General features: G+C 43.5%; 1 protein-coding gene across 1 annotated transcript in view; it reads right to left on the bottom strand.

The window, feature by feature from the left end:
- Positions 1-18,693, bottom strand: part of RNF114 (ring finger protein 114) — a 291,734-nt gene that overhangs the window by 171,245 nt on the left and 101,796 nt on the right. Inside the window, exon 2 of the mRNA XM_069651182.1 lies at positions 4,623-4,773. Coding sequence (XP_069507283.1) covers positions 4,623-4,773 — 151 coding nt within the window. The remainder of the gene's footprint in view (positions 1-4,622; positions 4,774-18,693) is intronic.

Genomic DNA, 18,693 nt, shown 5'->3' on the forward strand with positions numbered 1-18,693 from the left:
GCGCTGGTTTGGCAGATGACAGTATATAGCCCGTACAATCAGGCAAACAAGTAATAAAAGGGACAAATTCCAACTTGCAATCAGGCAAGAATCAATTTTGGACATAATTTGTGGGTGATCAAGAGCGCACAGATGTCTAGCTTCAAATCCACCATTTATCATGTTTTATAAGAGATTGGGTATTTAACAAGCAACATTTGAGTTTCTTATTAGGGGATTGCGTGTTATTTACCACCTCTTCCTCTGTTATACAATCAGCTTTATCTTGCACCAGGGGCTTACCAATCCCATGGGCCTTGGAAGCTCTCATAGGACAGGAAAACACCAGTATTGTTAGAAGTCATAGGAGCTGTAATGATAGGGGGAGGTATAGTGTGTGTAGACACATGGGAATCTTTTCTACCATCAACCCCACCGGTTCCTTCTAAGCAGATTTCCATTGCCTTGTCCATTAATTGATCCGTTCCATGGGGTTTAGTGGCAGCCACAAGAATGTTAGTGGGCGTTCACCGACAGCCGTCTTTAGGTTTCTCTGGAAACCTCAGACTATAGTTGGGACACCCCGGTTGGGTTCGATGATGGAGCACCTCACAGAGATCCTCACGGATGCACTTATTGATTTGACCCTCGACAGAGTCAGGAGGCACTCGGCAACTCAGCGGCTGAAAGTCATTCTTCCTGCATGCTCGTCTCCTGCTGGAGGGCAGATTCTTAACAGATCCTGGAGGATGCCCACAAAGAGTTCAAGCTGTTTGTCGTTGCTAGAACTCTCAGCTATCCAAACAGCTGGCTCCGGGCCTTGCCAAGGAAATGCAAAAACACACACCTCGAGCAGGACAGGTGACCACTAGTCTTCTGGAGGAAGGCCCCTCACAGAGATCGATTTGAAAGTAGAGGTGGTATTGGCTGATCCAAATTATGGTTTCTACAGCGGTCCTCCAGTATCCCTTGGTTGTAGTCTTCTTCAGATCGGTTCAGCTCCATGGGTGACTTGGTTCCTAGTTCCAGAACGTCTCATGTCCAGAAGATGGTGTGGGGAAGAACCCAGCCATCCAATAAGGGCACTTTGCAACATTCAAACTTGGTGGTGGCTGTCCTATAGCAGACAGCCAGCATCTCAGAATCTGCCCAGAAACAATGAACTCACTGGAGGAATGTGGATTAGGGCATACAGTCCCCCTCACTTCCTGCCAGCACACACACAAAGGAGTGCCTGTGCAGGATATTTGCAAGAACCCTGCCAAGGTGTATAAAGAAAAGGAGCCCTCACACCTGGAAAGCTAGAAGGAAGACCAATAAAGGACAGTCAATCTTGAAAAGAACTTAAACCATGAATAGGGGGTATATTGAGTGTATAGGTCCCCCTTTGATGCATTACTGCAGCTGTGAAAGCAACAAAGAGTAACGTATTAAAAAAGAAAATAGGTTAAAAAAAGCAACGACTGCCACCAGCCTGTTCAGAAAATGGCTGGAAAGTAGCAACAATTCTAGGTAGAACAAGGAATAGAAATCAAGTGTCCCCACAGCACCACATGGAAGATGGCTTGTACTCCAAAGAGTAAAATACAATATTCACAAAAAGGAGATGACCACTCCAGCACTGGTGGGTCTAGGGACTCACCAGTGAACCTAAACAACATTGCAAAAGGCACCCTAGGGGTCCCAGGCAGCACACCACATAAGGTGGGGGGGTGCTGCCATAGGAAAGCATGGAGTCAAAAATAAGGGGAGAGGTTTCCCCCACAATGGAACCTTATAAGCATGCTCCAGTGGGGTCCAAGAACAAAGGTAAATGCAGCAGCGAGTGAGCAAGTCTCACCTTCAAAGTCGTGGAAAAAAAAACAAGAGTCCAGCAGTAGTGTTGGGAGGCTCAGGGCATTGGGCAAGATTTGAAAAAAGAAAATCGTCCATACAGACTGGCTTGAAGAAAGCTTTGCTCTCAGGTTTGGCTCCTGTAATTATTGTGAAGGTAATACTAGGATTTGGCTTTGGTCATGTGGTGAGGTTTTCCTAGATTGACTATTTGCACCACATTTCTTCACGTTTGCAAATATGCCTCTTTAGTGTCCAGGTCTTCTATATACCTTGGTGCTGGAAGTTCCATTTAGGCCTTTGGTGTAAAGAGGAGCATCAAGTCCTACGGTGCGCAATGACAAGTTCAGGAGTGCCTAGAATAATGTATGCATCACTTGCTGCAAGGGATAGGAGTGAAATAAATACTAGTTATGAGCCAACCGAGACCTTCTTGAAGACTCCATTGGTGATTTGTGATTTTTTTACCTGACCATTTCAGAGAGTGTTCTGAAAGGTTACATTGAATGACATAGCATCTACATCATTTTAGGGGGTTGGGGGAGTCTTGAATGACGGGTGAAGGGGTAGTACAGACAAAGTTAATTTTCTGAACATTGGCTTCCGTAGGAGAGGTTCTGTGAGAAGAAAGCTCACTTTTGGTGAGGGTCGCGGGGTAGGATGAATAGCACAAGGTAAGTGTAGCGGCAGAGGTGAAGAATTTGGCATGTTTGCCAGTCAATTCTTCATTGTAGTCTGGGTAAAGGAGCAGGGGGATAAGTGTGAGCCTAAGCAAGTAGGGTAGATGAAGTGCAAGGTGGTTGAGAAGGCATGCGCATGAAAAATATTTAACGAATGTCATTGCTGGAAAATAGGCTTAAAAGCAAGTCTGCTGTACTCCGGATGTCATGAATCAAAAGCATCTGCAAACATTTTAAACTACGCAAAATCCATGTAAGACATTAGGAAATCTTTCTCTAGAATCAACTTTTCAACTATAGTCCATGGACCCCCAAACTGTTTTGCATGTGTTTTTGTATCCTGACCTGACTTTACAGTGGAATGCAGCCTTCTGCTCCGCTCCACTCCACTGAGCTTTCACTCATTGTTATAGGGAAACCGACACGTCCTTCAGGCTGTCGGTACTGAGAAACTTGGTTTCTCTTAATCTTTTCACCTTGTTGCCACTTGTTGGTAACAATTTATTGCGCAACGTACCTTCCAGTACCGCTCGAAAAAGGCCTAAGTGTTTTATGGCCCTAGACTTCTGGTGATTGTACAATGTGCTTCAAGACAAACTAGTCTTTTCAAGAAACAGCTTTTTCTTTTATTTGTATATCTCTTTACTGAGCCTTACAGCATTTACCACGTGCGGTTCCTGACAGTGGCTAGTGTCCAACATGGCCGTGCCACAAGGTCTTTTGCTTGGTCCTTTAGACATTTTGTCCCTTTGCCTTCTCCCTGCCCTTCCAGGGCTGGTATTTCCAGGGCTGCTACTTTCGAGGGGCCTCTGCAGGTCACATATGTGGGCACCCAGAAAGTGGGCTGGGACGGTCTGGTCCCAATCTACATTACTGGGGCCAGGGTGTCTAGGGTGCATGCAAGCATGAAGACTCCAGTGGTCCCTGAATGAACCACTGCTGGTGTGCATGCATGGAGCAGATCTTGCCATTGGTGGGCTGGGTGTGGGCACTCGCCCGAGTCCAGATAGGAGGGGTCCTGCATTCATCCAGCAGATCTGATGGAGCCAAATATCCTGAGGAGCCTAGCAGAACAAAGGGTGATCCTGATATGCACGAGAGGTTCTGGCACCCGAATCCCACGGCTGTCCCGCTAAAGCCCTGCTTTGCCCCTGATCTCAGAAAACATACAAAGGAACTTTGAACCCTTGGAGTGGTGGGACCACTCGCTCTCTACACCTCTTGGTAACCCTGCAAGTGAGCCGGTTCGGAAGTGTCGCTGGGTCATCCAGTGGGCTGTCCTGCTCGAGCCTAGGTTACTGTGCAGGAGCGTAGCTGTTTCGAGTTGACCCGAAACTTTGGAGAATCCTAGCTTGTCCAACAAGGCACACTCCTGCGGAAATGTCATTCTCCCAGCACCTTTGGGCCACAAGATAGAAGGCTGTGTCATACCGAGAGAGCTGGATCCCCTTGCATCACTGTGCTGCGTTGATAGTCACTGAAGGTTGTGTTTCTGCCTTCATTCCAGTGCCCTGGGAATTGCTGTATCAGTCTTTTTTGTCAGAATTAAGTGTTGCAGCTCCTGTGCCACGCTGTGCTTACTTGTTTGGAATTTAAGATAAATCTGTATTTCATATACGCCTGTACTGTTTCCACTTGTGCAACAGATTGCAAAATAAACATGTTAAAAACATTTTTTTAAAGTACTTTACGTTTGTGTGTGTGTATATATATATTAGATAAGTGTGTTGTGCATGTAATATTTTACTAGTGCATTTCATTGTGTGATTATTGGGCCTATATAATAAATGGTACATTTTTGTATTCTCTCCAATTGCAATTCTTCGTGTTTCACAGTGTCTGCTCATGAGATACCCCCGATCACCCTCACTCCTCCTGAGATTTAGCCGTAACTGCTCTCTAAGCTACCGTGAATTGGTCTGGATATCTTCCCAGAGGTGCAACCTGTTCATCTAACAAAGGTGGCCTCCTAAACATCCGTCCTCCAGCCCAGTGTTTAGAAATCCATTCTAACACATTCTTTGCAAATTCCTAATAAAATAAACACTTACAACATTTACATTGCCACTAACAGGCATCATAATTCTGCAGACAATGTGTTCATCAGGGATTGGTTTGCAGTTAACATACTTTCTTATCACAGCCTTTGCATGTAGATTCTGTTGTTTCAATTAGTTTTTCAAGTTCTGTGGCCCTCGCGCCTGGCGATAAATTAGAGCGGCACACACCACAGACTGGCTTTCTTGGCTTCAGACATTCCTGGAGGCACATCATGCAAAAGCTGAAAATGATCAAAGAAAAATTACTTATATTCACGATTTTTTTATTAGAACAAATAAAAATCAAAAAATGGATACGAGAGCTCTGCTACATAACATCCTATACCAAACATGTTCTCTTTTCTAAAAAAGTCCTTCATCTCCTCGTCACATATCAAAATAAAATGGCATAAAAAGTACTACTGGTAAATTATGCAGATTAAAGCTACCATGTATTTTGTTAAATGACTAATTAACAAATAGCAGAAAGTTGACAATTAAGGAGACAGGTTGCCTATGGTGGTGAAAGTATAAATTGGAAAAATTGAGGCATGCGATGAACTCTGTGCAAAAACAGCATTAACAATAGGAAACTGCAACTGAAAAAAATCATACTTACTATAAAAACAAAAATAAGAAGTCTATCAACAAATGGATGGAGCATTTTATATTTCGATCAAAAGAAAAAAAAGCCTGCCAATTCAAGCTCACAACTAAATATCAAATACGTTGAAAGCTTTCCAACACTTGACCAAAATGTAGGGGATGAGCTGGAGAAATAAAATAAATAAAAAAAATGGGAAAATTACTATTAGGAGTTCTCTTAAGGATGGATTTATGTTTTCAAACCCCAATCATCACGCACAATTATAGATGCAGTGCTTCATGCCGGGTGTAAGCCTGTGCAGTGGTCATCCCATTTGATTCCTGTAATGCCTGGCAGATTCTACAGGTCTGATCAAAGAAGCCCCTTTGCAGGGTTGGCAGCAGCGCTTTGAGAGCCAAAGGTTGCAGATCCTTATTCTAGAGCAACGCCTCAAGAGGCATCGAGAGAAGATGTCCTGGGAGGCTGGAGCACCACACGCCTCAGAGATCCACTCTTTAAGGGTTGCTCTAGAACAAGGATCTGCAACCTTTGGCTCTGCAGATATTTTGGGATGAATCTCCAAACCAGCCCTTACCAGAATAGTCGATGGGAAAGGACTATGGGAACCATGGTCCAACACACCTGCTTGCTCCACTCACATTTAGCCTTTCCAGGGGGTCACAGTGTTGGAGTCCTGCAGGGCATCCATGTCTGATACGCCATCACAGCACAGGCCCACACAATGCCCCAAATGACCGACCCACGGTTTAGGTGAATACACTCTACACTTTTCTTCGGCATATCAAGTACAAGGAACAGTCTATTTCTAAACATGCTCCCCTTTGTTCTTCTAAATGCACAATGCAAAGAGGAAAGGTTATCCACCCCCCCCCCCATCTAAATGTGGTCAATACAGATCCCCCATATCCCAACTCGCTACAGCTTTATGTATTATGCATTAATTTGACACGTATTTGCTACCAATTATGATACATCTGTCCTTAGCAACCAGATATTATCTTGGGTTATTACAGACATGTCTCCCCTTCAGTTTTAAGTCACTTCAGCCCTTCCTGTGCCCTTCTCCATCCACTGACTTTGTTAGATTGGTCATCCAGATGTCAAAAATGCAATACAATAACCACCAGACCTACAGTAGTTACCCATAATCTGCCCCCAGCCATCAAGATGGATGGCACATCTGTCTGCAAGGACAGGAGTATCCCACGATTAGCATTTGACAATTGCCTATTTTATTAATAAAGTCATTATCCTGTTTCAGCAGTCAATTCATTTTTATTCAAATACAAAATGATAGCTTCATTTTCTTAAGACCCTTAAACAATAAATGGAATGTTTAGGACATATAGATTTTGATTAAAAAATCAAAAGGGGGGGAAAAGAGTATGACCAGCAGCCCGCAAGATGGCATCTTAACTTTGGCGCTTCGCTCACGTACCGACTTTTTCATCTTCAGGCACATAATAGTTATATGAACTTCAACCTCATGATGCAAACCGTTTCTTTCAGCAGCCTTCTCTCTGCTCACAGACTTTCTGGGAAGATGCAGAATGTAATGGCGCAGATGCACGCCTGAGGTTACGCGCTGATAACTGGGACGCACCGCAGTCGCATCTAATGAAGTGTTAACGTGCATTTATTTACATCAGTCTCTGCTTGGCTCTCACTTCTCAGAGTTAATACATTTCCTTATTTACAAAAGAGACGTGACATAATTACGGCTGGTGGAACTTCCGTGATCTACCCACCTACACCTTCACCGTTAATCTGCCATCTATGACTTAATGGCTGGGCTAGTTCTGTCAGCTTTTGCTTTTAAATACTATTTTAAAGGGGTACAATTGCCATTTACACATCCTTCAATACTATTTACATTGTGTTTACCATCTTCTGTGCATTCTTCAGCCTCACAGATGGATAAACTACAAGAGGATGCCTCTCTACAGATAAATCTTCTTTAGAACTAACTGTGGAAAGAATGCTGCAACAGTTGTCTATTATTAGCACCTCTACTAATACAGTAGATCATGCTATACTGGCCATACAAGAAGCGTTTTATCTTATTTAGAGAAGACTTCAAGCCCTTTTCTAACAGAATCGATTAAGCAGAAGACCGCATTTCATCTGTAGAAAACAGAATTGAAGGTCTGGAGAAATGCACATGCGTCCAAGACAACTAGTCATGTTTTACTGCGAATTGGATAATGCACACTTTTATGGTATGCCTGAAAAAATGTGGAATGACAATCCTATTACATTTATGGAAACCTGGATTCCTAGAGATATCTTTTGCCGCCTTTAGGATTGCAACACACATAGAATAAGACCTTGCTTCATTTCTAACAATGCTTTGCTGAGGTCTTTTAAGGTCTTTTGTTCACCATCAGTAGGCCAGAACAGTTCGCCAAAAGCTCAAAAGCAGCATCCCATTTTATTTGTATGACAAAATATACGTGGCTCCCGATTTCTCCAAAGAAATGCAAAATAAAGGAAGACATTTCTGGATCCCAGAGCAATGCTGAAAAAACTGTGTGTAAGGTACAGCCTTCTTGAACCTGTAAAAATCATCATTACTATTCCTAACATCCCCACCAAAGAATTTTTGGAACTGGATGATTTAACTTTGTTCAATCACTTGATCCTCATGCCACAGAAACACCTGAATGTATGTCTTCATCTTGAGCGAGTACTTTAGCCCCTGCAGATTATCAACACTCATCTTCAACATAGAAGAGACTGAGAAATACAATTGTGAAATTGATGTCCAAGAGGCAGAGCAGATCTAATTCTACAAGTTATTTATTGGACTCAAAAGGATAAATCCATCTCCAATTAAATCATCAGAAGTGGATTTAACCAATGTCTTAGATTCAAAATATCCATCTTTAGTGGATGACATCTCGAATATATCTGTATTCTTATCTTTGTGCTAAGTAGTCATCATGTTAAGCTACTCTTCACCTGCAATGTTACATTTCTATTTTCAACATTCTTGTTTCCTCTCCTCCTCTTTATCACACAGTGGTTCGGTACAGATCCATCAAGTTGGGTTGCATTTGTGTTTTCTGGCTCTCTCGTGATATGTTATGACTTTTACGAACTTGTACCGGTTATTTGTATCAATTTCTTTCAACTCATCTTGCTCAACAACTATACCATACCTTGTATGTACTTTACTTCTACATTTCATTTTCTGATGTAAAAATCAGAATTAACTTTAAAAAAATGGTATCTATTCCATTTGGGCAAAAATGGTATCTATTCCATTTAGCCGTTTATTGGATTTCTGCGCTATGGAGGCGTGGTCAATTTAATTTCCATCATATCTCTAAGTATTTTTTCGATGCCTCTCAAAGTCGTTTCCTGGAATGTTAAATGGGTTAGCCACCCATTTAAGCAAGATATTTTTGATACATCTTGCTAGATTGAAATTAGACATAGCTTGCCTGCAAGAGTCACATATTGATTCAGCGGATGAAAATAAACAAAATACATAATAATGGGTTAGTTATATTTTCTTTTCAGCAGTATACCAGAAAAAGAGTTGTGTGTATTTTTTTTGTCCAAAAATGTACCTTTCTATGTTTAAATGTAGAGACTGACTCATTTGGTTATTGGATTATGCTCTATTCAGTTATCAAGAGGTTACCTGTTACTATAGTTAACATGTACAGTCCTGGCTCACCGGATCATCTTTTTTGGGGAAGAATGAAACAACAATGTATCGTGTATAATTGCAACAGAATTATTGTATGTGGGGATTGTAACCAAGTTTATGATTTTGCATTGGATAGTAGACCAACAACTAAATGAGTTCACTCTAAAACATGTGAAAGCTTTTTGAACTTTGTGCACAAATTGAATCTTAATGATTCTTGGAAAATCTTCAATCCAGAAGCTAAAGAATATACTTTGTCTCCTACTCGTGCATCCTTTTCACGATTGGATTATATTTTTGTTAATGTCAAACGTATTGCCAATTACAAAATTCCTTCATCGGTCTATTAACTCTTTTATTGGTGCATTAATTCTATCAGATTATGCTCCTGTTGCATCCTCATTTGAGTGGATCTCAACCCAATCCTGCTCAAACAGATGGAGATGCAATTTTTCTTTGCAAAAAGATTCCAACTTCATACAAAGCATTAACAGTTTTACAGAAAAATTCTTGTGAATGAACCTATATACAGATAACAGTTAAAAAACAAAAAAAACAGGGATTTATATAAAACAGCATTTTTTGGCTATTATAAAATACGTTTCAAATACGAAAGAAAACTTCGCCACAAGGAACCATTCCATCTACTAACCTCAATCAAAACACTTGAAAATGCCAAACACCAAAATATGAACATTATGGGCCTCATCATGAGTTGGGTGGTAGCCCCTTGCAGCAGGAACGTTATTACTTTTGGAATTTAAGGGCTGGCCCGATCACGAGTTGGGCGCTAACTGGGCTGTTTTACCTTCAACTTTTTGCTGGAGGTGAAAAGCCCATTTAGCGCCCTGTTCTAGGTGAAATTACCGCCGGCTGTATCAGCGTGTGGTATTTGCACCGAAAATGTCCCATTGCGTCCAGTGCACCAAATGGGGAATGGGGATTTACCATTAACCAACCCTAAGCCTCTGCACGCTGCTTACTTGCACCTTTCCACCATCACAGGCAACAGGTAAGCGTGATTGCCCCTTTGAGCCCCCCCATCGTAGCATACCCCATTCTTGCGCATAACACAAGCCTGCCCCGACTCCCCCCTGCTTCCTGGCCCGTCCCTGCTCCATAGCCAGCGCCGAGACCCCAAATAGATACTCGCACTCCCATATCCCCGCATCCTGGTCCTACTGGCCAAGGGTCCCATAAATTACCATACTGCTAGGGCACGTTGCAGCCCTTGCGGCTAAGGGCCCCAAGGCAACGGGTGGCTCCTACAGTGGCGGCTCTAAACTGTCTGCAGGGAGGCCAGTGACTCTGGGGGGAAACAGATGAACATTGTAGATTGCCGCAAGGGTACTGTGAAAGCCCCAGCATCTTCAATAGAATTTTGCATGAAGACCTTGGTAATGTGGACGAAGAGTATGATAATTCAATATGTGGATGATCTCATCTGCAGCAAAAGTGAGGAGCAGTGCAGGGCAGACTATTACATTGCTAAATTTACTAGCTACAAAAGGGTACAAGGTAGACCAGGGCAAGCTTCAATACTGCCTAGCAGAAGTGTTGTACCTGGGACAGTTGATTTCAAAAGATGGGAAAAGAATTATACCTTACAGAGCAGCAGCAAAACGCCAAGCAATGATACCCAAAACAGTGAAAGACATGCAGAAATTTATCGGCATATGTAATTACTGCCGTGCATGGATTTTAGACTATGCAGCATATACACGCCCGTTATTACAAGCATTAAAAGAAGCACAGAAGAGTAACTCCCCAATAAAATGGACTCTGGAAATGATGACAATACTTCAAATTAAAAGATCTCATCACAAACGCCCCAGTATTAGCCAACCCTGATTATGACCGTGAGTGCCATCTCTTTTCACACTGTAATGGAATGCTGATGACAACAGGGTTAGCACAAAAAACAAACATCAATAGGCCACAAGCCACTGGCCTACTACAGCGGCACATTAGACTCAGTGATGCAGGGCCACTTCGCGTGCGAACAAGCTCTTGCAGCATCGGCCTTCGCGATAGAAAAAAGCACCACAATTGTAACGGGATGCTCGGTAACCTTGTATGCAGAGCACTCATTTTTTGCCATTCTAGAGAGATCAAATCGACACTCACCACACAAAGAGCAACAGCTTACAAGATCATAATATCCAGCCCAAACGTCCATGTAGTTAGATGTAAAAGTGTGAACCCTGCTACATTCATTACAGAGCCCTGTACTGTAGAAGATATGCAAGAACACGATTGTGCCACGTACAAGATATCCGAAAAGAAAGCGAAAACGCCCTTGAGGCAGGGGAAATATACTATACTTCGTGTATGGGTCAGCATCGATTGACAGTGAGACAGGAGAAAAACATGTAGGAGCAGCAGTGGTAAGAATAGATGGGGAGGAGTACGAAGTTAAAGTGCAGAAACGCCTCCCACCACACTACTCAGCACAAGCAGCAGAATTGATTGCGCTAATTGAAGCACTACATACAGCTAAAGGATGTGCAGACCCAATATATTCTTACTCGGCATACGTGACAACAGTACATTCGGGGCTGTCACGATGGCGAAGAAGAGGGCTCAGAAGAGCAGATGGCTCACCTGTACAATACGCAGCACTATTGAACGATTTAATTGAAGCATTAGCAGAACCGTCAGTGGTAGCGTTGGTAAAATGCCAGGCACACACCATCACCACGGACGCGATCTCACTCGGGAACGCAGCAGTGAATGCTGCCGCAAAAGAAGCAGCCTACTTTAATATCCCCCAACCACTAGAATGCATTCTAAAGACACAGAATCAAGAAGGGCAAGAGGAGGGTTATAACTGCACACCCATTCTACAAATAGAGTTGCAAAGATGTACAACCCCAGTAGAGCAAGAATTATGGGGAAAAAAGGGGATGTAAACAGTCACACACAGATTTAATATGGCGATAGAAGACAGGAAAGGTAGTGATGCCTGTGGAACTATTGCAAATTACATTTCAACAGCTGCATTTTCCAACACATGTAACAAAACACATTGCAGCAGACATTCACGAGGAGTGGTTTGTCCCAAATTTGCAGGAACATTTATCAAAATAAACACTAGAATGCACAACATGCCAGACATACAGTTCAGATATGACACTCAGGACATTACGGGGAACACTGCCACGCCCTGTAGGCTCTTTTAGAGAGCTCCATATCGATTATGCCGAAATGGGAGAAAAGATGCAACGGGGCAAGATATCTCATTGTGATAGTGTGCCCCTTCTCAAGATGGGTTGAGGCTGGGCCATGTGCACACCCCGACGCAGCAAAGTTTTTAGTGCGTGAAGTTTTCTCCAGGTGGGGCATTTGCAATGTGATCAGGTCAGATAACGGCACCCATTTTGTAAATGACCTCTACAAAGAAGTAACCACATTGTTAGGGGTAAAGCACAAATTATGTTTGATTTAGCACCCGCAGGCAAATGGGGTGGTAGAAAAAATAATCAACGGCCTGCTCAAAAGTAAATTGTCCCAATTATGAAACACACTTAAAAAGAACTGGGTGTATTGCTTGCCCCTAGCATTGTTCCAACTCGGAATGCAAGTAAGGACCATCATTTCAGCCCGCGCGAAATAGTGACGGGACAGCGCATACATACGCCATTATCCCCAGTAAGAAGAGCATCAGACACTCAGAGCTGCCACAGGGCTAGGGGATGAATTTAAGGAATACCTCACCCAACTGACACGTGCAGTATGAAGTATAGCAAGACAAATAGCACCTGTATACACACAGAATAATGAAACAGACAAACAATAGCACAAGACAGCCCAACAGGACAGCTAACGCCAGGAGAAAATGTATATGTTACGTTGTGTTATTTTGCACTTATATAGCGCCTTATATACCATTGGTATGGTCTGAAGGCGCTGCTAGGTTGAACGCCCTTGGGAACCGAAATTCAGGTCAGTAGAGAGAGAGTAGGGAGATTCAATGGCGCGTGTGCGCACCAGTTATGTGTGCAGCTGGTGTGGTATTCGTGTAATAGCTGCTTCTTAGCGGTAGGTGTGGTGGTTGAGATCAGGGGTATGTGTTCGTTCTGGCAGGATTTATCCAGACTGACTGTGGCTGCGTTAGTGCCTGGGGAGAACGCCTGGCTGGGGGGTGTGTAACCAGCAGTGTTTACTTAGAATGATGGGGAGTGAGCGAGAGGTGTTGGTATGAGAACAGTTATAACGAATGGTGTCATAGTATCTCTGTGTTCTAGTTGAGTGGTGGTGTAAAGAAGAGAGTAAGCCTGGGGTGTGATATGATGGGTTACATGCTCTTTCAAATGTTCCCTGCATTCCAGACCATACTATTTATGTCGCGCAGTTCCATGCGCTCCAGTCTGTTCTATGAACTTTTATTTATTCCATGCGTCCCCGTCTGCTACACACTCCGGTCTGCTCGACGCACTCATGCACTCCAGTCCGCCCGTGTGCTCACGTCTGCCCCGCGCATGCACTCCTGACTGCCCCTGTATTTCGCATTCACCCACCTTATGCAGTGACCTGTTCCCCGCACTCACCCGCTCCCTGTACACATCCGCTCTATGCATTCGCGCTTTCCACGCATTCAACATTAATATGCACTCATCAGGCCCTTAGAGTCATTCGCTAATACGCAGTAATCCTGTTCTATAAATTCATTTGCTCTCTACACTCATACTCATCTGCACTTCCATACTCATCTGCACTTCCATACTCATCCGTTTTACACGCTCATACATTCTGTGCATTCATCAGCTCTACACGCTCCTGCGTTCTATTCGCTTCTCTGTATTTATGCACTCATCTGCCATGCACGCTCGTCCGCTCTACACACTAAATCACTCTAAGCTCATCCGCATAACATGTTCATCCATTCTACACATTCATTCGATCTATGTAGTCATCTGTTCTTCCACTCATGCATTCTTCCACTCAGTGCATTCATCTGTTTACACTCAACCACTCTACACACTCAACCGCTTAACATGTTCATCCATTCTCTACACTTATCCGATGTACATACTCATTCGATTTACACACTCATTCAAACTATATAGTCATCTGTTCTTCCACTCATGCATCCTTTCAGTGCATTCATCTGTTCAACACGCTTCATCCATTCGAACTAATTCATCCACGCCATTCACTTTGTTTCCTCCTCATGCATTATGTGCCTTTCATCAGTTTACATCTCCTTACTGTTTCCCTATGATTTATTCTTATTATCCACTTCACTTTTTTGATCTACTTTACTCGTTTAATTCGATTTATCTTTCTAGTGTATATTCAGGGTTATTGGCTGTCAATTTCTCGCATCAGGTAGTTTGTTGGGTTGGTGTCGTTGAGATGCTGTTTGTCTGTTTGGGTTAGTTTGGTACCGGTTGGTTTTAGGGGAAGAGCCAGGTTTTCAGCAGTTTGCGGAAAGATGTTAAATCCTCAGTTTGTCGGATGTGGGGTGGGAGTGAGTTCCACAGGGTGGGGGCCAAGCCCGAGAATGATGATCCGCCTAATCTGACTGAGTTTGTCTTAGGTATGACTAGGAGGCCGGCTGAGCTTGATCTTAGGGTGCGATGGGGTGGTAGGGTTTTAGTTTGTCTTGAAGATATTGAGGTCCTGTTTTATGCAGTGCTCGATGGGAGATGCATATGGTTTTGAAAGTCACCCTTCGGGCTACTGGAAGCCAGTGAAGCGATGTGGTCTCTTGGGCCGAGTGCAAGTAGCATTTTGGCCGCTGCGTTTTGTGCCCTTTGGAGTTTATTCAGTTGGTACGCGTGGATTCCGAGGTATAGGGTGTTTGCATAGTCCAGTCTTGATATAACGATTGATTGGACCGCAGAGAATCTGTTAGGAGAGGAGAGATATGGAAAGATATGCCTAAGGGTTTTAAGGTGGTAGTGGCAGGATTTTGAGACGTTGATTTGGCACGAGAGTGTTAGGTCATAGTCAAGGGTGCATCCAAGATTTTTCACTGAGTTGCAGTGGGTTGGTGAGCTGCCCCATGGCGGATGGCCAGGGTAGTGGATGTGGAAGAAGCTCGGAGTTGCCACATACCATGATTTCCGTTTTGGAGGGGTTTAACAAGAGGTGGCTTTGGGTCATTCAGAGTTCTATGTCGAGGAGGCAGGAGGCCAGGTCAGGTCGGGAGTTGGGCTTTGAGTTCATTAGTTTTAGAACTAGTTGAGTGTCGTCGGCGTAGTTGTAACACAGGATGTTGTGTGAATGAATTATTGGGAGGGAGGGTGATCAGGTAGAGATTGAACAGGAGGGCAGATAGGCATGCTCCTTGTGGGACTCCCGTGTCGACTGATCGGGCTTGGGAGGTATAGGTGGAGAGTATTGTTATTTGGTACCTATCTTTGAGGAATTAAGCTATCCATTTAAGATCGGTTCCACGAATTCCTAGGGAGTGGAGGCGGTCTAGGAGGATTGAGTGATTGATTGTGTCAAAGGCGGCAGATAGGTCAAGAAGGATTAGTGCAGCGCATCCCGCGGAGTCTGCTGTCATTTTAAGGTCACCCCAGATTGAGGTTAGGGTGATTTCGGTTCTGTGACGGGCTCTGAAACCTGATTGTGCGGGGTCTAGGAGATTGTTGGCTTCGACAAAGGCATTTAGTTGGGAGGAGGTGGTTCGGTCAATGAGTTTGTGCATCAATGAGATGTGCATGAATGCCTTTAGGTGTTTTAAGTCCTTGAACCTTGTAGGCCTCGGAAACATGAAGCAACATAGCGGGAGATGGATGCCTTTGAGGCAGGTTTTCCCATTTGGATCACCAAATGTGACGAAAAGTTAAGAGCGTCTGAGTTTGCTAGTCCTATCGAGGTAGAACTTCAGAGCCCGTCTGACATCTAAGTTGCGCAGAGCCCTTTCAGCATCAAAGACTAGACTCCGGAAGAAGGCCGGCAGAGATATAGACTGGTTTAAATGGAATTCCGAATCCACTTTCAGAAGGAACAAAGGGTGGGTGTGAGGCACCACTGTATCCTTACGGAAAGTTAGGAACGGATGTTCCACAGAGAGCCTGAAGCTCACCAAGCGTCTTGCAGATGTTACCGCAATCAAAAATGGGTACGCAGTTTTGTGCAGAGATGGAACTCCCCACGATTTCATGGCCCATATTAAGTAATATACTGCACTCCCACAGCAGTAAAGGTAAAAGGGCTGAAGTACTGGGTACATCTCTCAGATGTGAGGAGAGCACACGATAGTACAACGCCCTCAAATGAACAACAAGAAAACACAAATGCTGCAGGACCCTAGATTAGAGAAGAAAGCAAAATAAAAAATAAAACTGGGAAGCAAAAAGGAGAAAATACATAAAGAGAAATAAGGTGAAAGAAATAAATGTATATAAAAGAGTTTGAGAAGTGTACAGTGTATTTCTCCCTTCCTGTCTCCTACTATTCTTCTATAAATCTTTCTATTTTTTTTTTTACTGATGTTTTGCTACGCTCTAATACAAGTTAATAGTATAAAAAATAGAGAAATGAATGTCAGAGAAAATTAAAATATGACGCATGAATAGTTTTGGATTAATTGAAGCGACTAGAAAAGTATCAATGATTATATGTGAATAGCAGTGTAAATGTGAATGAAAAATGAAAAAAAATGCTATGTATAAAAAATAAGGTATTTTACCCTTTTATATCGCCCCTTCAGGGGGAAATATGACAAAGGAGGGCTCTCACTAACAACGAATCAAATGTAGATAGTGATAGGGTAAACAATAGAGTGAATAAATACTGTAACTATGAGTGTGGTTTAGCGTTCGTAGCAATAGTATTTTCTGTGATGTTATTTTGTGTTGGCTTGTACTGGGCATTTACTTGAATAATTGGGGATATGAAAGAGGGGAGTGGGGTAAACCTAATACGAGAAGGATCAAGCATCATATGGGCTGGAGTTTAGACAATTTGGAAACATAATGGCTCTGTAAATGATAATCTCACTACGTTGTATAAAAAAAACGAACTGTCAAAACCCATGTTTTTTTCACTTGCTGCTATGGGTTTTGACAATGATAATGAGACTAACGAATATGATGGTGATTATTCCTGGTTCGGTGAGCCTGACCCGACATATACAAATGTACATGCAACCACAGAACCTACCTCACATGGCACTGTAATGCACTTTACCCCCGATGCCCCAATTACCCAAAACCCTCCAGTATCACAGTCCTGGCAAGCTGCTAGTGAACTAAGCGATGCAACGTGGGCAAACGTCTTTCGCATAAAGTACCAGAAAGTGAAAATGATAGATAACAGTTGGGGGGGGGGGAGGAGACAGAAAAGGGGGGCAGGAGGGAAGAACTATGATGCATACCAGGGCCTGGGATTAGATGAGATTGAAGACCACCACCACCTGGATCAATCAAACAAAATGGTACTCAGACATGAGTGCAACAGCCAAACAAGCAACAAATGAGAGCTGTTATGTCTGCTCTTATTCCTCATGCCTCCGGCACACCTAAAGTCCTTATACCTCAAGAAGTGCCCTTGTCGGATGCCCAATGTTTAGTTCATCTGGTATTGTGTAGGATTCAAAGCACCTTCCAGTCACACACAGTTACAATAGAAATGCTGCAGAATGAAAAAACCTGCACGAGTAAGCCGCAAGGAGTGATTTGCATCAAAGAACCATTTTTCGTTATCAGAGGGACACTGTTCACAGAAAACAAATAGCATGATGAGACAATCACGTGCAAGGCAGAGGCGTTGCGAGGACTCACTGAGGAGAACTTTCAATGGGTCAAAGAGACATGCACTCCGGTCTGGGCCCAACACATCGCACGTGGGTTGCAGCTCTCGAGAAACCCCATCAAAACACAGAAAGAAATTGAACATGAACTTTTTTTCCATGACAAACGGAAGGTACAAATTGGCTCGAACAGAAAATGCAACAAAACTATCATCATCATCCCAGACATGAAAAAGGGTACAGCAGCACTCATGGACAAGTATTGGGTATGTGGCAAACAAGCGTACATGCATCTCCCACCATCGTGGAGGGGTACCTGTGCCATGGCCATTCGGCACTAATGGTGATTCCAGAAAGTAATATCCAAGGGAAGGGTTCGGGGGGGAAGAGGTTCAGCTGGCACATCGGCAGCACCTCAGCCAGCAACAACAGAGCCCTTCACATACAACATTCTGTCTGAAAACTAGCTGCAAGAGAGTGCCCCGCAAAAGAAGGTCATCCAACTGTATATCCAGCCAATCAGAGCTCCTGGCCGAAATTCCAGATAAATATAAACTTTTCAACTCTGCTGAGACGTTTTGTTCTCTCCTAGCACCAGGACTTCAGACACGAGCAAACGCCAAATGGCTGCAGATGGTCTGCTAGGAACTGATCAAACTGGCCAACGACACTGAAGAAGGATTTAATGTGTAATCAAAGTGGAACTCTGTGCCCTGCAGTCGATGACAATGCAGAACCGGTACGTCCTGATCTCCTCATAGCAATGGACGGCGGTGTTTGCCGAAAAATCGGGAGTGCCTGCTGCACATTCATACCTTCTGAAGATGCAGACAATGGGACCCTCTCCCATGTCATGTCGGCTGTGCATAATTTAGAAGAAAGAATGCGTAAGGAACAAGAAATAGAGCCAAGCAACTGGTTCGACGTCATCTTCAGTTGGATATGGTCCTGGCTCAGTGTGATGAAGATTTTTGTCCCACTTATCGTTTTTGTGCTATTTTTCTGTGCGCGCCAGGTGGGCATTCCATGTTGTGCAAAATCAATGCCTCGGTCCACAATGATGGTAACAATGGGCAAACCGACAACAGTAGCGAATGTGAAAGATTCTCAAATACAAACCGGGGAGTCAAATCCCACTAAGTATCGCTTGACAGCCGTATATCACCGTGGGGACAGGGTGGATATCA

Source organism: Ambystoma mexicanum, chromosome 3p, assembly GCF_040938575.1.
Source record: "Ambystoma mexicanum isolate Mex_15411 chromosome 3p, UKY_AmexF1_1, whole genome shotgun sequence".
Classification (NCBI taxonomy): domain Eukaryota; kingdom Metazoa; phylum Chordata; class Amphibia; order Caudata; family Ambystomatidae; genus Ambystoma; species Ambystoma mexicanum.